The sequence below is a fragment of the Camarhynchus parvulus genome, chromosome 8 (genome assembly GCF_901933205.1).
Source record: "Camarhynchus parvulus chromosome 8, STF_HiC, whole genome shotgun sequence".
NCBI lineage: Eukaryota > Metazoa > Chordata > Aves > Passeriformes > Thraupidae > Camarhynchus > Camarhynchus parvulus.
Genome location: NC_044578.1, coordinates 21482989 through 21507146, shown reverse-complemented (window position 1 = coordinate 21507146; position 24158 = coordinate 21482989). Strand labels below are relative to the sequence as shown.

General features: G+C 36.5%; 1 protein-coding gene across 3 annotated transcripts in view; it reads left to right on the top strand.

Annotated features, from left to right (window-relative positions):
• The window catches only part of PTPRC (protein tyrosine phosphatase receptor type C), an 86953-nt gene extending 63165 nt beyond the window's left edge, over nt 1–23788 (top strand). For all 3 annotated transcript variants that reach the window (XM_030953891.1, XM_030953889.1, XM_030953890.1), the window contains 26 exons: nt 2125–2157; nt 2394–2621; nt 3205–3342; nt 4164–4307; nt 4940–5074; nt 5619–5777; nt 7835–8031; nt 9740–9800; nt 10464–10572; nt 11423–11454; nt 12605–12720; nt 13261–13351; nt 13448–13524; nt 13753–13789; nt 14181–14278; nt 15139–15264; nt 16690–16847; nt 17208–17343; nt 17890–18039; nt 18479–18569; nt 18946–19079; nt 19916–20050; nt 20374–20496; nt 20930–21108; nt 21756–21891; nt 22650–23788. In XM_030953891.1, coding sequence (XP_030809751.1) covers nt 2125–2157; nt 2394–2621; nt 3205–3342; nt 4164–4307; nt 4940–5074; nt 5619–5777; nt 7835–8031; nt 9740–9800; nt 10464–10572; nt 11423–11454; nt 12605–12720; nt 13261–13351; nt 13448–13524; nt 13753–13789; nt 14181–14278; nt 15139–15264; nt 16690–16847; nt 17208–17343; nt 17890–18039; nt 18479–18569; nt 18946–19079; nt 19916–20050; nt 20374–20496; nt 20930–21108; nt 21756–21891; nt 22650–22922 — 3296 coding nt within the window. In that variant the 3' untranslated portion in view covers nt 22923–23788. The remainder of the gene's footprint in view (nt 1–2124; nt 2158–2393; nt 2622–3204; nt 3343–4163; nt 4308–4939; nt 5075–5618; nt 5778–7834; nt 8032–9739; nt 9801–10463; nt 10573–11422; nt 11455–12604; nt 12721–13260; nt 13352–13447; nt 13525–13752; nt 13790–14180; nt 14279–15138; nt 15265–16689; nt 16848–17207; nt 17344–17889; nt 18040–18478; nt 18570–18945; nt 19080–19915; nt 20051–20373; nt 20497–20929; nt 21109–21755; nt 21892–22649) is intronic.
• Nucleotides 23789–24158: the final 370 nt, after the last annotated feature.

Sequence of the window (24158 nt, the reverse complement as noted above, 5' to 3'; positions counted from 1 at the left end):
CTTTGGCATGGTGGCAATGCCAGGATAACGTGCAGGACCTGGTATCGGAGGGCCGAGTCTTGCAGTCACCACAGTAGCACCAAAACGCCAGCTGCTGCCAACAAGGCTGGGCCCAAAGCAAGAGCAGTAGGAATGAGCCTAATAGAGAATATACAGACTGGTCAGTGGTTTATAAACAGGGGGATAAATAATGAAGTATAGTAAGAAATACAATGAGTGAGCAAGGTACATAACCCAGCAAATGAGCACTACCCTAGAGTTGTTGTTTGTGAAACAACACAAGCACTATTCATAATTGTGTTTTATTGTAAGAATATAGCAAAATGTTCTAGTTTTTCCCAGTTCATAGGTTGAAATATTATTTTTATTTTGACTTCATCTGGAATTATGACTAACTGTTGACCAAAAGAAAGTCATTGTACATAGCAAAATTAATTTGTAAGTGGTATACTCCTAAAAATTTGCTTTCTATTTAAATACTCTTCTTTTTTTAATTTAATATATTAACATCACTTTTCTTTCAGCAGTCTTCTCTAAAGATGACAAAAATCCCCTAAGAAACAAAACAAAAACAGAGAAGTGCTGTAGTGTAGGACATTTCTGATGACAAAGCCATATGAAAGAATGAATTTCACTTTTTAATGCTGATATGTTGTTTATTTTCTTACAGATGATTACAATTCAACATCCTTGCACAGCACCACTTCATCAGTCAACATGCCAGCAAGCACTGGGATCAGCCCCACTCCCAGCTCCACTTACACAATAGGTGACAAACTTGCACACAGTTACCACAGTTCTGATACATCATGCACAGAAAATGGATTTGAATGAGGCAATTCATTTGGAGTGTTTTTAACCTAAGCTTACAAATTAGACACACAATTGCATTAAACTTAAGGATGTTTTTAGGAACCCTACTAACTGTTTATGAGTAATATTCAAGATACCAGATTTGTTACTTGTCAAGCAAGTGCAAAACAGAAATTATTTCTACACAGTGGCATATAACAGGAGCGTAAATTTGTCAATTTTTGTGTCAGTACTTCTCTTGTTATTCACAGAAATTTGCCCAAGCAGCAGAAAAAAAGTGAATACATCTGAGATCTGTGTGCCTCTCTGTCTTCCAGTGTCTTCCCTTTGGTTTCACACAGCAGTAATACTTTCTTGGGATCCAGTAGGGCAAGCACTTACAGTGATTTTAGTTGCCATTGGGCTGTAAGGAATTAGTCAGGTCAGCTAAATATATGTATGTGCTTGTGCAAACTACATCCAGAAGCTGGACACTTTCCATTTTGAACTGTCCTTCAAGTGGCTGTAGGCTGCTGCCTGCTCTTTGACAAACTGAACTTGCTTTTACTTGTGGCTGTTCTGCCCCTTACAGACTTGGTGACTCTCCAGTGGTCCCTCTGTTGGCCCTCTGCTTAATGCCACCATCCAGCTGATGACTTCCAGCCTGAAGGCAGGAAATCTAGGGCCTACCTTCTATGAAAAAAATTAGATTTTGGTGTGTTTTAGTGACACTTTTACCTTGGGATATATTCAGTAACTGTTTTCAGGATGAAGTCCTTTGCTCAAGCTTCTCTACAGAAAATAGCAGCAAAAATTTATTTTGGGTATCCCAGTGTAAAAGTAGTCACTAAATAATCTGCTCTGTTGTATAAATCTCTTTCCAAAGGTAAGATGGCAGTGCAAAAAGCAGGTAAATTTTGTTTCTTTGGTGACATTTTATACAACTCAGTTACCCATTCCACAGCATAGATATCCTGGAAAACTGCTGTAGTTTATCATACTGCTATGAGAGTATGTGATTTTGGAATATTCTTGTGTAATTTTGTACTCAGAAGTGTTACTAATAACCAGTTTGATTTCTAGTTCATTGATGTCATTGGCAAATTGTGAAAGACACATGATCCCTAAAATAACTAGTTAAAGAATGGTGTTATGTATAGCTGATGTTTTCTTCCCTATTTCCAATGAGAGAGGAGTGCTAAATACATTTACTTGTATTGAATATATTGAAAAAAGAGTTTGGGGCAGTACTGGTCACCCTTTTCCAATGCTTTGTGGAAAAAATACCCAATCTGTTAAGACAGACCTTCATATTGTTTTCTTTTTTTATAGAAACTACCACAGTGATACCTGAAGCAACTTGTGGTAAGAACCATACCCCTTATTCTCCTTCAGTCTTGAAATGTGACCAAATAGTAAACTCAAATACAGAAAATTGATAAAGCTGATAAATCAGCAAAAAAGACCCAACTGATCAATTAGCATATAAAATTGGTAATTAGTTATTTTATAAAATGTCTTCCAGCTCTGGAAGAAGTAAAATTAAAGTTATTTAACAATTCTGGTCTTTTCGCCTCCATTTACAGTAGCTTTTCTTTTAGCTATTATCGAAGATATAAAAGACTCTAAGAACAACTCAAACATGGCTGAAGTTTTCCTGAAAAATCTCACAAAACACACAGAATATATTATTCTGGGGCATGACAGAGGCAGAACTGTGAGTTTCAGCGACCGTTCAGTAGAGCTTCCGAAATGCCGGAATTACACTGTCCAAGTTAAAAATGGCAGGTGTTCAGATGGTACTTCTTCTTCTTTTCTTGTTCCAGAAGGTAGGTGTACAAGGCTTTTAGTAGTTTCTTTTCTTCTTTTTTTTTAAATTTATTTTACATGCAGTAATTCAGCTTACCCAGGTTTCTTTGTCTATTCTTGTTGCTTTTCAGAGAATGAGACAGAAAGTTTTCATATTTTGTCCATGGTTTGCAAGCTGTTCTGGAGTTGTATAATAAAACTTGGCAGTATTTTCTGAAAGAAACAATGAAAACAAACAATAGTTTTTTCATTCTAAAGAAAAAAGGGAACTTTAACTGCATTTGCCATATGCATTGTGGTAAACAATAGCAAGACCAGCCAACACTTCAAAGCTGGTGTTTATGCTGAATGTCTGCACTAAAACATTAATTTATTATTTGAATACCTTATTTGAATAATTTATTATTTGAATAATTTGTGTGTCTTTATCTCATGAAGGCTTTTCCAATTTTTGCTTTCCATTTCTTATTAAATTCTTTGTATTTTATTCTATGCTGATTGTATCTTCATATTGCAGAACAAGTCAAAAAACATAAATGAACTGTTATTTAAAGACTCAGTATAGCCAATGTCACAATGATGTATAATATTCTTCCATTCCAGTCCCAAGGGAATCTCTTAAAGTCGAGGACCCAACCAACACATCTGCCTTGTTATGCTGGAGTAGCTCACTTGCCTGTGCTAACGTGACTGTCACCTGCAATGGGACATCACATTCATTCCATCCAATGCATTCTGAACGTGGGTTGTTTATTTATTTCTCTTTAAAAGCATTGTTGATGTTGTGTTTTGGTGAAAGACTGGCAGATTTAAATTAATAGTGCCAGTCTGAGGAAAGGGTAGCTCAGAATTCCTGGGATTGCCAGTTGGAGGACTACCATCCCCACAAGTGCAGATCTGGGAAAGTTCAAACCCCGAGACCTCTTTTGCTGAGTTCAGCAGTTTCAAAAGTTGCACAAATTCTGGAGATTTTGAGGTCCTGTTTGATTTTCTGAAAGGGTGCTGAGCAGTTTGGAAATGCTGCAGTCTGTGCTTGTGCTGTGAGCTGACCCCTTGCAGGCTGCCTTGGCAGTGGCTGTGCAGGCTCCTGGGTGGTGTGAGGCCAGGCTCTCTGCTCTTGGAGTCAGCCAGCCTTGAGGACATGCTGGCTTAGAGGCACCTCGTGTGATAGGGCAGATATGGATGCTGAATGGCCTCATGTGTCCCAGAAAAACGGGTGATGAATGTCTGGGGCTGGAGATTTCCTGCTTCGGGGAGCTGAAGAGCTAGGAAGCCATTCCAGGGCTCTGCCAGACTCCCCATGACATGTTCTGATTTCTGTAGGAAAGCTGTTTCCTTAGAAAGTCGAATTTTGACCTTTACTGATGAAAAGTAAAGGTCTATGCAAACTAAGTTAGTATGTAAGAACCTAAAATCTTGTAATTGGATCAGGTTGTATATTTTTCTGTTTGGAATATCATGATCATTTATTACAAATTATATTGAATAAATATGGTAGGGAATGGTGCTACATACTTTAGGAGCTGTGAAAAATATTGATAAAGCTCTTCTTGTGTCTACAGATTCAAAGTCTAGAGATAAAAATCAAACTTGCAAAGTGCTGAAAAATTTATTGCCAAACTGTCTGTATGACTGCATTGGATCCATACATTTTTATGAAAACAATGTTGCCAACCAAAGCTTCACCATACATACAGACTATGGTGGTAAGTGTAATGCTTTTGGTTTACGTTCCACATATTTCTGGGAACTCCTACTATGAAACCCATTATTTGGATTTCCTGGGGTTAAAGATACGCTTTGAGCAGCATTCTCTGCCACACTCAGATTCTCCTTCAGCTCCTCCTTCCTGCTCTCTTGCCTTAGTGGTTGTTGTTTCATTGCAGTCACCCTCTCAGTCTTCCAGCCTGAGCCTTTCTTTCCTTCTGTCAGAGACTCTGATTATTTTTGTTGTTGTTTTGAAGACTGAGAACATGGTCACCTGTATGGAATTTTGAATGAAGATGCACATACGAAAAAAAGTGCAGGCCTAGTCTGAGACAAGTCTTAAATTCTTGATTTGAAGACATTGGACAATTTTAGTAAAATGTGATGTTGCTGTATTCACCTTGTCCTGACTTAATTAAATGTATGAAATTATTTTAATATGATGTTTTTACATATACTCAGTTTATACTTATGTATACCTGCTCGAAATAGAGTACAAAAAAAATTACACGTTGTTGGTATTTTGCTTTAGTGTCAGATGAAATTTAATCTAATTAATGAAAATATGTCAAAAGAGGAATAATTTTATTTTCATTTATTGCAAATTATTGTTATTTTTCTTTTACAACAGTTCCAGGAGCACCACAAAAGCTTGAAATAGTACATACAAATACCACAGGTGTAGCAGTTAATTGGACAGCACCTGGGGACACTTCCAATGGTCCCATAAATGGCTACATTGTGAATTTCTTGGTAGAAGGTGAAGGTAAGTAATTAAATAATTCATTGCATGTACATAATTACAGAGCACCAGGCATAATGCACTAGTCAAGTCCTATTGGAATCTCTTTACACTGCAATTTATTCTAGACAAATGTTAAAATTTCCTTCATTTAAGGTTGTTCCCGTTGAATTTTCAGTTGAAGTTATTCAGTTTACCATGTCAGGACATGGCCCTGTTACTCTTCAGTTGGCACAAATGCATGGCAGTTAGGCATAAACAAGTTTGGATGGTTATAGCCAGGGGATTGTCTTCTGCTAAATGGCCACTCCTTCCGGATATGCTGTTTAGGCCATCTTACATTTCAGTGAATCTTTATATGTAAATACTCTCTATGTATTTATGTATTTCCTCTTCTTCCTGAGCCTTCACTTAGCATTGGTAAGCAAAGCACAGCAACCAGATTAAGGTAATTAAATAGAAGTACACGTGACAGTGGTTTCAGGTAGCTCTGATAAAGTGTAAGAGTTCCTGTGCTCCTAACACAGATTTAATTAATTTCATTAATTTCATTAATTTCATTTTTCAGTGTTTCATCACAGTGAAATCAACACAACTCATTATAGTTTCTATGGATTTAAACCTTATACCAGAGCTTCTGTATCTGTGACTCCATATACAACCAACAAACACAATTACAGGCTTGAAGGTAGCAGTGAAAGCCGTGAATTTACAACAGCTGCAGGAGGTAAATCTGCTTGCTAACTGTTATGACCTAAGCTGATACTAACACAAAGAATTTGTACTTTCCTAGTGTAGTTCATTGTATTTTATACATAGTATTACTATTAGCCAAGAAACTGATTAAAATTAAAATAATTGTACTGACATTCATATAATTAGTGTCCCTTTTAAAATTACTTAATGTTGATTTATTTTTTAATTATGCACTTCATATGATTATTATATATATAATTTTAAAAAGAAGATTTCATTATTTGAAATTCTTGTGAAGTCTTTAGGAAGCATTATATCCCAATATAAAGAAAAAAAATTGAATTAAGCAAAAAGATAATAAAAAGTTTAATTTTTTCTTTGTGGCATGAAAGCTTCTGTTGTGTAGTTACCTGTTTGCTTGAAGTAGACCCAGGCTACACCAACACTGTCTATCTGTGATGGATGTCAGTTAGTTTGGATGTACCTGTACACAGCTTCCAACATTAGGTTAAAGATGAAAAAATGTGTGCCAACCCTTCTGCTGACAGAAAGGTCTGTGCATCTTTTTGGGGCTATCCTTTCAAATGTATAGTTTGAAGTATACAGGGATCAGAATTGTCACCTGAAGCCCCACACAAAACAAAAAAAGCTGATAAAATTATTTACTGATAAATATAAACAGGTTGATCTGAGACTTCACTGTAATACAAATTTAAATATGGCTTTAATTTTTAGGCAGCCCTGATATGAGCATGATTGTGGTTCTGTTCTCTACGAAAATCTAGTTTGAGCATATTATCTTTTGAAGCCCCCATTTTCTGCATTCCACTCAGGTGAAGATTAAAGTCTGCCATATAAGTTTATGGATGCAAACAACCTCATTTCACTTATTTTTTGCAAAAAGAACAAGTTGCATCATGAATTAATGGTATTAATTAGACCTTCTCAACTGTCACAACAGTTCATAACGAGTCAAGCAGGATGTGGAAGAGTTTTATGGCTTCTTGAACTGAAAAATATAACAGTGGAACACATGTCCTTGGAAGCAGGAAAACCCCTACATTTTATAAAAGATGTTTTCATCTTCAACAAACACATTGCCTCCAGAAATGTTCACTTTCTCCCTGTCACAGCTCTTTCAGCAGCATGTGGAATAGGAATCTTAACAGATCTGCCCTGTGGATAAAAATGATCAGCTATGATGTAACCTCACACTCAGACAAGTCAAATATCCTGCCACTCCTCACCTGGGATATTTGATTTGCTTTTAGAGCCTTACAAGTCTTAGCTCTTCACATGAAGAAAAAATCAGCTGCAGTTTTTTGGTTTTATTTTTTCTCAATATGCTGTTTTGCAAGTTGACATGATTTTGTAGAAAATTTCCATGGTGGTGTTCTACTGAAATGTGGCTACTGAGATATGGCTTCTGAAATGTGGCTACTGAAATGAGGTTGCCTTACAAAGTCTGCCTCATTTGCTTTCTGAAAGGTTTTACCAGCTCATAGTGAAGGGTCCCTTGGCTGTGCCCCTCAGTCTGAAACCTGCAACATTTGCTGCGACAGAAGAAACTAGAGTTTGAAACCACAGATTAAACTTAACGTAAACTTAACAGATTCTGTATCATTAAAAAGTTTTTGTGGCTTGAAGCCAGACTTAAGTGTAAGGACGCTGTTCTAAGTATTAGAATATAGTAGTGACTTCTGGGAGAAATTTAATTTAAAATAGCTTTGAAACAAATATTCACATGGAGAGCTCTTTTTTTTCTCCTGTCTTGTCTGTTGCCCCATGTTTCTCAAACGAGAAAGTGATGTCAGATGTAAGAGAGAGTTGCCATCATACTATTTTTGCAGTCTGTCAGTAGAGCATTTCAGTTCCACTTCACATCTTTTTCGACTTAGATAAGCTCATGATTAAGTCAAAGTTGATTATTTATCTTGTTACTTATTAAATTGGGACTGAAATTTTTAAGGAAGAAAATATATGAAGTTATTGAGAGAAGACAGGAAACAGACATGAGCACATACAGCTTGAAATGTTGGGTTTGAAATTATGAGAATAGAGCAAGTAACTCTTTTTTTCTGTCTACAGTACCAGAAAAAGTGAATCACATTAAAACAATATTGACAGCTGATAATGCTGTCCAGATTACATGCAAAAACCAAAGTGTGTTTGGACCACATGCAGAATTTATATTGATTTGGGAGAATGATGAAAAACCTGAAAGGGAAAGCAAATGTGAATTTAAAAGAGAAAATCTCTTTTACCTGACAAACTATACATTTAAGGTAAGTTAGCTTATTGTATTAAAATATATAAAATATTGCTGCATTTTCACTGTTTAAGTATATTATGCTTGATTTTAGGGGAAAAAGGCAAATTTGGTGAATTTTTAATCTATAGGCCACAGGTGTAAAAAATGTAATTGTTATTTTGGAACTAAAATGCACATGTGCCTAACCTATCAAATAATCCCTGGTGTGCTATTCCACATGGGTTCTAACAGCAAGAAAAATTCAAGCAGAATAGACTGTTTGTACTTGGCTCAGGAGAAGTTTGGGGTTTCCATAAGATTAAAACAGTTTCTTGAGTAGGACTGATATTTTATTTTTTAAAACATATTCCATTTAATGGATGAAGATTTTTGGCTCTTCAGGGCCTAATTAGTATAAAGCAGTTCAGATCCTTTTGCATGCCATTACATCAGCTTCTTACAAGCCAGTCCTTGTGTCCATACAAAATATAGCATCCTCTGTTTACGCCTTCACATTCCTGAAATTTTCTCTTGTGTCAGGCATTTCACCCTTTTGAGGGTGCCTGCAAAACCAATGGTCTTGTGTGATTCCCTTCATATGGCCCAGTAGGAATATTTCTTATATCCTGATAGCTCCTCTCAGTAAAGTTTAGGCAAGAAAGTAACCAGTGTATTAGTTTTAGGAAGCAGTTTCACTTATTCCCCACAGTCTTTTCCTCCTTCTCTGACTTTACCTGCACAAATGCAGTATCAGGGAACTTGAGTAATCTCAGGTTCATGTCAATATTTTGTCAGGATTTTCCAAACAGATGCTGCTCAGAGAGCTTTGTATATGAAAAATAAAGATGAGGTCCTGTAGGAGCAAAAGATCCTTGCATTGTCCCAGTAGAACAGGACCACTGTGCCATTTAAAGGTTTTTGTTCACCACTTTCAGTGAGCAGTTTCCCTTACAGAAGGAATTTGCTTCTGCACCTCTAAATCCTGGCTTCTGCTTTGCAGATATTTTGCTTAATTCTTTCCCAAAAACTGGAGAAAGCCTTATGGGCTTAGTTGGTAATGAAAGGACTCTGGTCAAGTTATAGAAAACTCACAAGTTAAAAAACAAACCAGTGTGAAATATTTGACTGCAAGCTGTCTTTTAGATCTGACAGGAATTTCTATTAAGGAAATATAAAAGATCAAATAAATATTAAATATACGACAAAACAAACACATTTGAACAATGTAAGTGTTTTAACACCATTTAAAGTACCCAAAAGTTAAAGATGTAAGAAAACACCCTATTTAATTAAATTTCTATTAATTATCTACCCATACATATATTTGTACTAAAACCATCAAATTCAGTGGACTATTTGTATATTTACTGTTGCAGCAAATGAGGTTTTTATATATTGGACAGTTATTTTTCAGATTTAAGAGGCTTAATAAAAGATAAAATTGATTTTATTTTGAGATGCATCTGATTTTTATTTTGTTAAGTGTGTTTCCTATTTTTCTAAATTCTTTTTCCTGTCATCTCCATATTTTTGAATCCAGATCTTGCTGTAACTTGGGTAGAAATCTGAGCTGCGCGATAAATGTCCATACAGAGATTGACAGCAGACACTGCTGTAAATGGTGTTGTCAATAGATGGATGTATTTGAAAAATCCATTGTAATTTGTTTTTTAAGAATTGTATGCAGAAATTTTTACTTGTCATATCTGAACATCTCTATTATTGTCACCCACTGCATGCAGATCTTCGTCTTTAATGGAGAACACGATGGGCCAGAAGCAGTGGGGAGTATAAAAACTAGATGTAAGTAAATATGTACAGCATTTTTCCCTTTTGATTGTAGCATAATATAAATAATTGTAAATTGTCAATTCAGTTAAATTGCTCCTAATTAAAAATCCAAACTTCCTGTTTTATAGTTAATATTTGATCTGCATTTGAAAAATATCCCATTCAGTATTAATGTAGCCGATCATGTTGACAAGTCATTAATCATAACTCAGAATTATTACACAGCTGTGGTTTCTTCAGGAAACATTCAAATGCAACTAGAAAATAATTTCTCTGACTGACATGATTCACTTTTGGATTATTTTCCTGTGTTCGGATCCTGCATTTCAGGAGCTGAACATCTGTGACTTGGCAGAGGTTCCCAGTTCCCAGATCAGGAACAGCTGAGAGCTGAACTGTACAGGTCACACAGAGCAGGAGACAAGCACAGTAATGCTGAGCCAGTGAGTTGTAGCATTTTGACAGGTGGACATGGAGAATTTAAGGAAAAGTTTACTTAATGAAAACATAGAATTCCCTCCTCTACTTTGGCATAGCAAACTCAAACCTGTTTAGTTTTTTTCTCAAAAAGGACCCCAAGCCAAAATTTGATGAGCACTGATTCTAGGGAGTATACATGTTTCTTTTTTATAAAGTAATTTGAAAATAATAAATGTATTCTTTTTCTGTTGGTAGATAATTCTAAAGCCTTGATTATATTCTTGGTATTCTTGATCATTGTGACTGTAATTGCTTTACTGCTGGTTCTGTACAAAATCTATGATCTTCACCAAAAAAAGCTTAGGTAAGCTTCATGTTTGTCTCCCTCTCTTACATAAATGGAAGGGGCATGGGTGTGGCTTTTGGTTTTTCCGTAAGATTTCACAGTGGGTAGTGACAAAATGTTACAAATTTGATGTTTCATTAATCCTGGGAAAAGACATCCTTTTACCTTTAAATCATTTAAAAAGAAACTAATTTTTTGGTGTTTGCCAAACAAAACAAATATAGTGAAATAGATTTAAAATCTCGCTGCTCTACCCTTGTTTGGGGCACAGAACAAAATGACTTGTCCCTAGCTTTGTGGAAAAAAAATCAGAAATATCTGGAGAACATTTCCTTCATGATTTAAATCAAAAGTAATAAAAATAATCCACACTTTCTTGGAACTCTTTTAAAAACTTGTTCACCCTAAACAATAGCTCAGGGAGGTGTTGTTATTACAGTGCCCTCTCGATGGCTCAGCAGCTCTGTAGCACAGAGGATGGCAATAGAAGGATGGCCATTGCATTCCCTGATGCCTGTGGCTACTTAGCATTTCAATTTACTGTATTTTGTGTATGTGTTAGTTTTCTGTCACTAGCAAGAGAAGAGAAGATGGTGTGAGCAGTCACTTCAGTGAAGAAATTAAACACACGTTTGTTGTAGGTGAGATAGGCAAAGTCATGCAGGCACTACAGGTTTGTGATGTGGTCACCTTGTTTCTCTGCCTTGGGGCAGGAGGGCAGGTGGAGAAGGATCCCAACAACCTCTGCATAATCCCAGGTGTAGCACTCTTGTTTCACAGACAGCACTCTTGTTTCATGATTTTATTAATTTATTATTATATATATCTTACTAGTCAAAGCATTTACAGGTGCTTTTGCTTCTTACAGCAATTCTTCGGAAGGCGTGAACCTTGTTGCAAGTGAGTATTTTTATATATTTAGCAATTCATATTCATTTCCATTTAGCAAATGGAAATAAAATTAGTCTCAGGTCTTGCTACCGACTTTGGGTTATTTGCATTCTAGGTTGCATACACAGATTACAGATATCAATATGATAACACCTTATATGGAGGACAAAAATACTTCAGTAAATGCATAAAAGAAGTATTTATACTTGAATGAACTGAAAGTTCATCAGTGTTTGAAAAGTTCTTATTTATTAGTCAATTAAAAACCCAGTTAGTTATCCCAGACAATGTTTGTGATATGTTTAACAGTGAGAATAAGTCCAGAATAAAATCTAGTTTCAAACATAATTTCCCTTTTCTGTGCACCTTTTTCCAAAACAAGAGACTGAACATTAGCCAGTTATTTTTTACTGAAAAGTTTTGAAGACTTTCAAATCCCAAAGACTGAAAATTTTGTGCACCTTTTTGCACAAGATTTCAAAGCCTGTGAAGAAGGACAGGATCAGTCAATACCAGAAAGCTTCAAGAAAAAAATAATTTTGAGCACTAAAATTTGCAGAAACTAACTACATTAAATGGGAAGTAGGACTTTGTTGACATTCAAATCCATTTGCTTAGACACAACATTTCAATGTAAATGAAAAATTAATATATGTCTAGTAAGAGGTGTTAAAAGTTTTTCAATTGTTATTTTTTCATTCAAGTTGATATTGCAGATTATTGCAACTCAGAACACAAATTGGAGAAAATGTGGAAAGTTAGGAGATACATGTTGTTCTATTTTAATCACTGACAATGACTGAGCAGAACTGAGGCAGAAGGCAAGGCTGTGGAACTGTTGTGGCTGTTGAGGCAGTTGCTGTGCCCTGATATGGCAGTCACCACTGTGCAAAAGTATTGATGTGCTGTCCCTGCATGTGGCCTCCTCCAGAGGTGTCTCCGGTCAGACAGCAGAGCTGGAAAAGTTCTCTTATTGCCACAGCCTGTTTGCTCACAGCTGCCTTAGGCAACACCAGTTTTATAAAAATAAATACACCAAGTTAAAAGAAAGAGTTTAGTTCTTATGTTAATTTATCTGGCAGTTTTAGAATCACGTTTACTGAAGTGCAATGGACATTTTCAACATCAGTAACAATAAACATTTGACTTATTTACACAGTTAAAGATGATGACAAGCAACTTCTCAACATAGAGCCAATACCCTCAGAGCTATTGCTGGACACATACAAGAGGAAGATTGCAGATGAAGGAAGGCTCTTCTTGGAAGAATTTCAGGTTTGTCCTTCACTCAAAATATACCACAGGTTTTTATCCAAGTGGTTGGAAGAATTCCGTCCAGGAGCATGTTAGAAGTACATGTACTGTTGTATTTGTACTAGTTAGAAATAAATAAATAAATAATCTAGAAAGGTCAAATAGTCTAAGTTAAGGTCAAATAGTCCTCAGTTAATTTTGCTACCACTCTCCCCCCATTGTAAGATGAAAATACTCTTTTTTTCCTGGAGCTGTTCTTCAGCAAAAGTATAAAGCATGCAGTCTAAGTACCTCTCATTCTAAAGTGCCTTTTAATACATATTTTTAAACTTTGTCTTACCGCATAGCCATGGGGATATAAATAATATGTAATTGTGGAGATGTATACCAACTATATTAAGGAGAAGAATTTTTTAAACTTTAGATATAAGAAATATATGAAGTAATATCTTATGAGGTACAATGTTACCTTCCAGATTCAGCAATTCCAAATTATTTCCATATTCATTTGACAATTTTAAATCTAGCCTTAACTAATAAAATAAATTTTGTATTTTACAGAGTATTCCTAGAGTCTTCAGTAAATTTTCTATAAAAGAGGCCAAAAAGACCCATAATCAGAACAAAAACCGTTACATTGATATTCTTCCATGTGAGTATTTGTAATAATTTTAACATGGTTTATATATGTTTGATTTGTCACTGCCTTGAGATAATATAATTGTTTTGGTTTAAATTATTTAAACAGATGACCATAACCGTGTTGAGCTCTCAGAGATGCCAGGAGATCCAGGATCAGACTATATCAATGCAAGTTATATTGATGTGAGTGACTTTTACTTTAAAAAAGTCTTGGACACTATGGAAGAAATCCTGTAGTCTGTGCATTTGAAGCATCAGTACCTTAGAGGATTTCCATTGGGGTTGCTTTCACCTTTGTAATGTATTTGGTATTATTGAATTGTTGCATATTGAATTTATTTTTAAAGTTGCAAACCTTTTATGTTGTTGATGCTTTCTTTCTAAAAGTTGGTAACAATGTACTTTTCACAGGGCTTCAAAGAACCAAGAAAATATATTGCTGCACAAGGTAATTTATCATCTTATTCCTCCATTTTTTTAGAGTAGTAAAATCCTATTAGTAATCTTAAAGGAAAAAAGAAGATCTCACATTTTGAAATTTAATGTGACAAACTACTCAATGAGTTTTTGCTTAGGGAATTTTGTGACAATTAATAAATTGTGGTTCAAAGACAGATTTCTCATGTTGTATAATTTTACACCAGAAGTTTTCAGATTTCATAGCTATGCACTAAAGATACAGATGAGAGTCTTTAAATGGCAGCAGCCATAATGAAATCAAGTGTATGACTGTTACTTGTATGATCTCTGGTTAGCTCTTCAGATTGCCTGGCTAAGCATGCAGGTGTTTTTCCATGTGGCTGCACTCTGAAAAAGTCCCTTAAATTATCTCCTTCTAGGCCCCAAGGATGAAACCACAGATGATTTCTGGAGAATGATCTGGGAACAGAAGGCAACCATTATTGTCATGGTGACTCGCTGTGAGGAAGGAAAGAGGGTGAGAAATACCCATCCTTTCCTCCTTCTATCTTTCCCTCCTTCTTGAAAACAGAGTGGATTGCTGTGCTGTGCTGAATTACATACTCTTCTTAAGTACTTCTCATTCTTTGCTGTTCTCTTGTTGTGGCAGAACCTGTGTTGGAAAGCATGCCAAAACAGTGTTGCCTTATAAATTACCAGTCTTACCAGAAAATATCACTTTAGTCACAGCAGTATGTAGCAGAGAGTGAACTTCCAAATTACAGCTAATTAATCCAGAAAAGGGCTCAAGGTAGAACTGTAGCTCCTCATAGATCTGTCAGAAAAGGTATGGTTTCTATTTTTCTCCTGTCTATTCTGATAACCTGGCCGTGCCCTCAGTAGATCCTAGAAAGAATATTTTACCTCTGTTGCCTTTTTTTAAGTGAAAGGCTGGGTGCTTCTGGCCTGCTTTTGTTCCTTATTCCAGGTACAGCAGGAAGAAGGGGATATGCTGTTTTAGCTGCAGTTAAAGATGTTGACAGCCTGCAGATCTACAGCACACCCAAGCTGATGTTATAGGCAGGCAGGAGCAGCAGCTCTCAGTGAAGACTGAAAAACAAGGCATGGAAGTAGCTGCAAACATTTCTCCAGCCATCAGGCAACAGAAGCAGTCAGTCTTCATTGTTTCAACTAGTGTACAGGATTTTTTCCCCACTATACATCTGAAGTTAAATTCCATGGCCATAAATTTTAGGTCAGAGACCTGAGTTGGTGGATATTTGGAACTGAAAAGTTGGAAAACTGAGTTGCCATCTATTAAAATTAGGCTTTTTTCTAGCTCTCAGTTCTCTGCCCCATCACCACATCACATCACTTACTTAACTTATCTCTTCACAGAACAAATGTGCCCAGTACTGGCCATCAATGGAGAACGGGACTGCAACGTATGGGGACATCATTGTGAAGATCTATGAAAGTAAAACATGTCCAGACTATGTCATTCAGAAACTGCACATCACAAATGTAAGTAGATTCAAAAGTGTGAGACTGACTAGAGTGTTGATTTGGAGTCTGTATTTTAAGAGAGAAGAGTCAGCTCTCAATGGAAGATGCTCTGCTGTCTTTCTTAAGCATCATATAGCTTAAGGGAAAACTTAGATGTAGGTGTAATTTCTTGCAAGAAATATGAGTGAGATATGTATTTCCCAACTTCAAAAGGTATTTTTCCTTAATCCTCTGGAACTTACATTTAGGATTATACTATTAATATGCTGCTAAGTGGTAAAAAAATTAATATATACACTGCAGTGTCTTTATATATTTAGTTTGTTTTCTAACACAAAAAATTTGCTGCTTTGTGTGTATCTCATCATAACCCTCTGCAACTAAAATCTGTGCAACTCATTGGTAACCATTACTTACCCTTCTGATAATTGTACAGTGGGACAATCATAAATTCTGGTAATCTCAAGTGTGTTTATAAATATAAGTGTTTTAAAATCACCATTTCAAAATGTGTAAGTCATTAAGGCTGGTTAATTGCTCTCTTTCACACATCTGAAGTCACATTATTTGCCCTGTGTGTAATTGAAAACAAAATTTGCCATCAAAGGCTAAATGCTCAGCTCAGGCCCTTTGCAAAAAAATTTCAATGATAATAAATGGTGCCTAAATCATAGCTAAAAGCATTCAGCCTCAAAGAGTAAATCTGCCAGCAGATCTTCAGCAAAGCAGTAGAATCCGCCCAGCTTGATTCATGATTACAGGTGGAAATTCCTATTCTGTTATCTCATATTGCATTAGAATTTACTCAGGAAGTGGTCTGATTAAAAGAAAGCTGTAACTTTGTGTGGTCAGTGAGCAGATCAGGATGTTAAAAATTACCTATTTACAAAGGCATTGCTCTGTCCCTTAAGGAATGTGACATTAGAAATCAGGGATTGCAGCAGGTTGAGGGCTGATATTTTTAGAACTGTCTGCTCTTTGTTTAGCTGACATCATATCAATAAAGATAAAATGGATATTGGTTGGGGAATTGAAGAGTGGTCCATGGCAAGAAAGTGGAGACTTCTGCAGTTCTGGTAGAATAGTGATGTATAATTACTGAAACAATGGCAAACAACTATATGAATAGCTCTGCCACAACTGGATAACTCAACTATGAGTAAGAATTTTGAGGTTAATTAATGGAAAAATGCCTGTACAGGCATATGAAATCTTGGCCAGTAAAGGAATGTCATTGAGGGGTTTTTCTAATTTAGTTTTATAATCATGGTTATCAAAATTTATGTCCTCTCTTTTAGTCTAGCAGCAACATACCAAAGTCCACTCAAGACTCACGTACTTTGGGCTTTAATCTAATCACTTTGACTTCTGTCTACATCTGTATACACATACTAATGTGTATATAGATTGATATATATAAGAGACCATACTTCACTTTTCTAGGGAAGAGAAAGGACAGCTGGAAGAGATGTCACTCATATCCAATTCACAAGCTGGCCAGATCATGGAGTCCCTGAGGATCCACATCTCCTTCTCAAACTCCGACGCAGAGTTAACGCCCTCAGCAACTTTTTTAGTGGTCCAATCGTGGTTCATTGCAGGTAAATAGATATTATTCTTTCAAAAATTTGGTAATGTTAAATGATTGAAATGAAGCTGTTTATAACAGGGATCCGGCAAAAGTCTTTGTCTGATCCCAGATTTTGTGGCATAAACACTTGAAAATGAGGCAGCAAAAGATACACAAGGCCTGTTTTCTGATGGATATGAAAGAAATTCAGGTTGATAAAACCTGAATTGAAAAACAGTCAGATCAATGTTGGGCTGCTCTGGCTATAAGCACCATATTTGGCCATGTTGGCCTTGCTTTCATTAAAAGATATTAATGCAACCTCATGATTGTTTGTGTTGCCAATCAATGGCATTGCCTGTGGATAACCAAGTCCCTGTGTGCACGGCAGTGCCGGCGTTGGGCGCACGGGGACATACATCGGGATCGATGCCATGCTGGAGGGGCTGGACGCAGAGGGCAGAGTGGATGTTTATGGATACATCGTGAAACTGCGTCGGCAGCGATGCCTCATGGTCCAAGTAGAGGTATCTCCCTGCAACTCCTGTCACCACTCTCCTGTTCTAGGGCTTCAGCAGTATTTCTCACAAATGCATTGCTCAGTTCAGTTGAAGCTGTTCTTAGAAAATATAGCTCTGAGAAGTATTAAGAGGGGAAAAAATCTTCCAACATAATTTTTCGATTTTAGGAACTTCAACTTTTTAAGTTCAGACTTTAGATGAGGAAGCCAAGGAGAACAGCTTTTTGGCATACAATTCATAAATGCAAAACTGAGCTTACAGAGTCAAACTGGATTTTAAAAATTCTAAAATACATCTGCCCCAGTGCAATTTTCATATGAGTTGAGTACAACAAAAGTTATGGACTGATGCATTGCATGTTTTTAATTTATTTCAGCATTTTAAAGTTTTAACACTTGAATTTGATATCTGTTTAATATGCTGAATATTAATAACACTTATGATATTATCACAGGAGTAATAGCTTTTAATAATGATTTTAAAAAGTGATATATATTTTTTTTTTGGTCTTTAATAACTTCATGTGTAAACTCTTCAAATGGGAAACACCAGTCACAGTACATCCTTATTCATCAAGCACTGGTGGAATACAATCAGTATGGAGAAACAGAGATCAGTCTCTCAGAACTGCATTCCTCCCTTAACAATCTGAAAAGAAAAGACCACCCAAGTGAGCCTTCTCTGCTGGAGGCAGAGTTCCAGGTAAATAAGCTTTGCCTTCCAGTTGCCCTTCCTTCCCACTTATGTTAAAAATTGCCTTGCACAATAGTCATGAGCTAGAGAGATACCTCAGGTAATAAATAATTTAGGTGCTATTTTATTTCTCTAGCACAGAAAGTTTCTTTCCTTCATGAAAAAAGCTATATGCTAATGAAGTTTTATTTCTGCTTTGGTGTTAATATTTTTAAGAAGGATGGAGCTCACAGAATGATTACTTGTGTGTGTGTTCATGATTTCCTGTGCCATTGTACATGATGTAGCAGGCATTTTTAAATGGTAGTTCAGATGTTACCAAAGTTTAAAGAACTAAAGTAAGGAGAGAGGCACTGCAAGATGAAGACTGGGTGTGAGAGTCCTGAGGAGACAATGATGTCAAGAACCATTTTAATCAAGTATAATATCAAATATCCTCTTTCTTCAGCGATTGCCTTCCTATAAGGGGTGGCGAACACAGAACATTGGGAATCGGGATGAAAATAAAAGCAAAAATAGGAATGCCAACATAATTCCTTGTAAGTATTTTCCATTGCCTAATTTATCTATTTTCTTCTATTAGAAAAATTTTGAAAAAATGAGCATATCACTTTATAGAGTAGTATTTGATTAGTTTTCTGAACACTGTAAAATTCTAAACTTCTTAGAGTGATTAAAAAAGAAGAGATGAGTTTTTACGGTGTGAGTTATTGAGAATGTTTATTTCAAACAAGGTGGCCTTGGTTCTGCAGTCAATTGTGAAAGGACTGGTCTTTTCTATTCCCTGGCCCCCACAAATGCCGTACCCACAGCATGTGCTGTGACAGTGACACTTTGTCTTACACAGATGACTTTAACCGGTGACACTTTGTCTCACACAGATGACTTTAACCGGTGACACTTTGTCTCACACAGATGACTTTAACCGGGTGCCCATCAGGCACGAAGAAGATTGCAGTAAGGAGGCTGAGCATGATTCAGATGAGTCCTCGGATGAGGACAGCGACTGTGAGGAATCCAGCAAATACATCAATGCTTCCTTCATAACTGTATGTATTGAGAGGATCCACTATAGGCATTTCACAAGCTTTGAGCTCAAACTCTTATTCTCTTGTTGGCATCACAACAGAAAAGAATTCAGTTGAATAAGGGAGATGGAACTGATGGCTAATTGGCAAATCCATCTATGTTTAAAACCATTAGCCTTCAGCCGGCCTCATGATAACATACATTTCCATTAGTGGGCATCTGTCTACAGGTGGAACCAGATTAATATTGTCCCTGTTAGTGAAATGTGACTATAGTTATTCACATGGACCAAACCCTACCAGTGAAAATTGGAGCCAACAATTTTTTGGTGTCATTATATATCCAAAGAATAACAATTATTGGCCGTAAATAAAGTAACTGATTTTAATGGAATTACTAGCTAAGTTCCATTTATCTGAATCCTTTGAAATGCTGCACAGTTAGGACACCTATTCAGGGTAAATGTTGCTTTACTTTTAGGAATCTCAGTGTGACTGGTGCACTAACTTTGTGTGATATAAACACAATTTCTTAGTGGTAAAATCAAATGGATGTGTAAAACAGAATGTTTTACCCCTTCAAAATATGCTTTTCAAAAAAAGGCAGGGTGAAATTTCAGCCACTGCAGCATCAATATATCTTGTTGTCAGTCTGAAGTGATATTCTTAGGAGGACTGAGGTTAGTGTCACTTGGGTAGTAGAATTCCTGTAAGACCCATGCCTACTGTGAAAGGCATGTTTTCCCTATAAACAAACAGCATTAATTTATTTCACGGGGTATTTCTTAAATGATGAGTTGTATTGTTTGACAATCACATTTCAAATGAATTGAAGAAAACAATTATTTCTTTTATAGGGTTACTGGGGTCCAAAAGCCATGATTGCAACACAGGGACCACTGCAGGAAACTATCTCTGACTTCTGGCAAATGGTGTTCCAAAGAAAAGTCAAAGTCATTGTTATGCTGACAGAGCTGAAGGAGGGAGATCAGGTGAGGGCATTGTCTGCACACTGACACACTGAATATCCTCTACATGCAAACAAAACACTGCATTGCACTCTTTCATTCCCTTGCTCAAATGTTTTCCATAGGATAAGGAATTTGCATTTCCAGTATATTCTACCCTATCATTTACCTACTTAACTTACTTTCTAATGAATTTTTCAGGTAAAAGTGTATGATATTTTAAAATGCCATATTTTAAAATGCCATGGAACTGCTTTAAAGTCAGTACAGTCTCTAGGTGCACGTGGAATGCAAAGTAAAAAAGAATTTAAGTGCTAATCACTGACTTGTACTTTTATCCATTTTAGGAACTCTGTGCACAGTACTGGGGAGAAGGAAAGCAAACATATGGTGGCATAGAAGTTCAAATGGCAGATGTCAGCTCTGGTCCTAACTATACCATACGTGCATTTGATGTTGCACATCTGAAGGTGAAAGTTTCTTTGCAAATTCTGAAATGTAGTTTTCAAGGAGTTTTTAAATTTAAAACTAAATTTATAAACTTAGCCTCAAGAAAGAGAAGAAACAGTTCCTACTGCAGTTCTAAGAATTCCTGCTCTGAGAAATGGAAATATTTTTCTCTTCCAGACCAACAGTCAATCATGAGAAATGCTATAAATTATCTCAAGTTTTCTATTTAGTGAGTTGCTGAGATGGTGGTAGGGGAGTCTCAGGAGATCAGCTGTCTTTTGTACTTTGAACAAAGCTTGGATGTCTACCTACCTCATATTCATGAGGCAGAACTATCACCCTGCAGTTCCTCAGGAATATAATTCTTCCTTTGTTAATCAGCAACAATAGAGTTACTGTGTGGATCTGTATTTTATCCTGAACAATAACCACATCTCCACTGCTGTTTTGCAGACAAAAGAAACTCAGAAGGTGTATCAGTATCAGTACCATCAATGGAGTGGCTGTGATGTTCCAGAAACCCCTAAAGATTTAGTCAGCATGATTCTCAACATTAAACAAAAACTTCCAGCCAGACCAGTCACTGAGGACAACAGGAGAGCCCGCAGTGTCCCACTGCTTGTCCACTGCTGGTGGGTCTGAATTCAGCACACACATTCATCTAGCTCTAAGTTCTGGATATACATAGCAACCATCATTTTGGGATGCCTACCTTTTCTCACAAGCCTTTCTGTGTGTCTGGAGACCAAGAAAATTCCTTGGATTGCTCAAGCTTGGCCTTTTGGATTGTAGTGATGAAAAGAAAGCACACTTTTCTTGGGCAAGTGTGGGCACAGAGCAGGTGCTATGAGCAGCTCCTCTTGGCTGGTGCACCTATTTTGTGGGGAAATGCTAGATGAGAGTGCACTTGCAGGATGCACTAGTGAATATCCAGTAGAGTTTTTAGGATCATCTCTCACTTCAGGATACAAGTGCACTTTTCTAGGACCATTTCCAGGAATAGCCTTGCATCCCATCTAAACCAGAAGATAATCCTACTAACAATAGTTGAGACTGTAAGTCTCAAATTTTGTATTTCCCTCTTCCCTTAAGTGGTACTTCAGGGATAAACTATGTCCTGTGTGAATCCTACAGGTATACTTGTGACAATTTCAGTCCAGTAAAAAATGCTTTGGAAATATAATTCAGTAGAAAGTTTTAAAAATATATCTAACATTTAGTCAGAAGACTTCTGATTTTACTTTGTTAATTTACATGTATATTTTGCATCATCTTCTAGTGATGGATCACAGCAGACTGGTGTATTTTGTGCTTTAATGACCCTTTTGGAAAGTGCAGAAACAGAAGAAGTAATAGATGTTTTCCAAGTAGTAAAATCACTTCGTCGCACCAGGCTGGGAATGGTCTCCACCTTGGTAAGTAAATCTTATTAATTAATAGAATAAGAAAAGAGATTACTTACCACGATCACTAATATCCCCATAACCTTGGGCATAATTTCTGTATAGGGAGCACTGATTCTAATCAGAACATTCACATTCCACCATTTGGGCAGTGGCGCTTGCTGATAGGAATGAAGGAGTCTGAGATATGCAGAGCTGCAGTTCTGTACTGCCTTTGGCAAAGGGGGTACAGTATCAAATTACAAATGGCATAAATTGCTGTTCCTGCAGGTGGTTCATGATGTACATGCAGTGTCCCTTCTGCAGCTGGGAGATGAACTCCATGTGCAGTCTGGCAGCCACTGACTGTTTTGTTTAGTCACTCCAGAGGAACTGTGGCACACACTGTGCAGTTACCACAAACCGGACCTTGGTGTCATCAGTATGGGCAGGTTATTACATGACCTTCCAGACTCAGTATAATACATGTTGTTTGCAACTTAGGTACTCTAAAAACCACATTTTTAGTATTTTATGAACCAAAAGGGCACTGAGTGACAGCTTGGAATATCTGATGCAGACAGTTTCAGAGATGTTATCTACACATGAAGTCAGAATAAACCATAGGAGCAACACTCTCTATGCCAAAAACTGTGGAAGTGCTTCATATGCAGTCTTGCTTGTCCAACTGCATGCTACGTTTCTAAAATGTAAGAGAAAAAAGAAAGAAAGGATTAATTCTTGGACTCAGAGCATTCCATTAACACTAACCTCTTGTCTTTATTTTTAAGGAACAATACCAATTTCTGTATGACACCATTGCCAGTACCTACCCTGCACAGAATGGACAAATAAAGAAGAACAGCCAGCAGGAAGATAAAGTTGAATTTTGCAGTGAAGTAGGAAAATCAGATCAGGAAACTGATTTGATCACAACTGATCTTGCCCCACCACGGCCAGAGGAAATTGAACCACCTGAAATATGTGGTGGTTCTAAGGCTGCAGATAGCACTAAGGGAACAGAAAGCTCTACAAATGGCCCCACAACTGCAGTTCTAACTTAGAGCTAGACTAAAAGAAGTGCTTTTTTGCCTGCAAAAAATCTTAAGCAAGATGGGAGGTATAAGATTTCTTCTTCTTCCCACTTTTTTTTTTTAATTGTAGTTATTTTTGGTGTTTGAAAGGTACAAATTTAAACGAATACTTGAAACTTGCAGAGAGTGACAAAGAACTGTGGAATTTTAATTTTTGTGTAGATTTGCCTTTAGTACTTCTTCAGAAAGCTTCCCTATTTTTATACTTTGCCTTTTAAAAACATGTACAGTGTAATACTATGCTGAGGAGAGCGAAGCAAAATTTTTTATTTCTGTAACAAGGAAAAAAGCAACTCGGAACAAGATTATTGAGTTGCAAGAACAGGTCTATCCTCAAAACTACTAGCAAGTAAGTGAACCTGTAGGTAAGCATATATTCTAGTGTTTCAGGACTAATGGGAGCATTAATAATACTCTTGGGACTTGTGGGAGTTTGCCAAACAGTTTTAGGAGCTTATAATTTACATCATGTGGCAATTCCAAGGAATTCCAACTTACAAAGGATGTTTAAGTCCTCCCATATTAATGCAGAATTGAAATTTTTGCATTTTTCTAAGTGTCCTCAAGGTGTCCTTATTGCTCCACATATATTAATCTGATACTCCTGTAGGAGTTTGGAGATTGGCATTTGATTATTGAAACAGTTCTGGTGGAAAACACATCCTGTTTACTCTTAGAGCTTAAAATACTGAGTGCTGCATATCTATTTCTTATGCTTACATTTATTTAAAGGATTACTTCCATGAATGCCTCCAACCTCTTTTCAGAATTGGAAAATACTTTGATAATTTTACCTGTAGATTTTAATTGGTACAGGATATATTTTTTTTTTCAGAATGACGTTTTGTATGTTACAATTTTGATATTTTTTCTATTTCTTGCTGGATTTTAGCCTACTGTTTTCAACACAAATAAAAAAGGTAATTAATAGTTGACAAGATGAAAATTATTTTACTCTTTAGTACTATGCAAACTGATCATTTACTTCTAAATGTATAAAATCTTGTGCTGTCCCATACGTGGATAAAATTTACAGATGTCAGTAGGAAAACACATCATTTAATTCTTCTAAAACTGTGTGTGTACCCAGGTAAGTGTCACAACTCTTTCAGAACAGAGGAAAGAGGCTTCATTTTACTTTGCTTGAAGCCATCAAAGAAACAGTCACACAACAGATTCATTGCTCCAAGTTTATCACTGCTCATT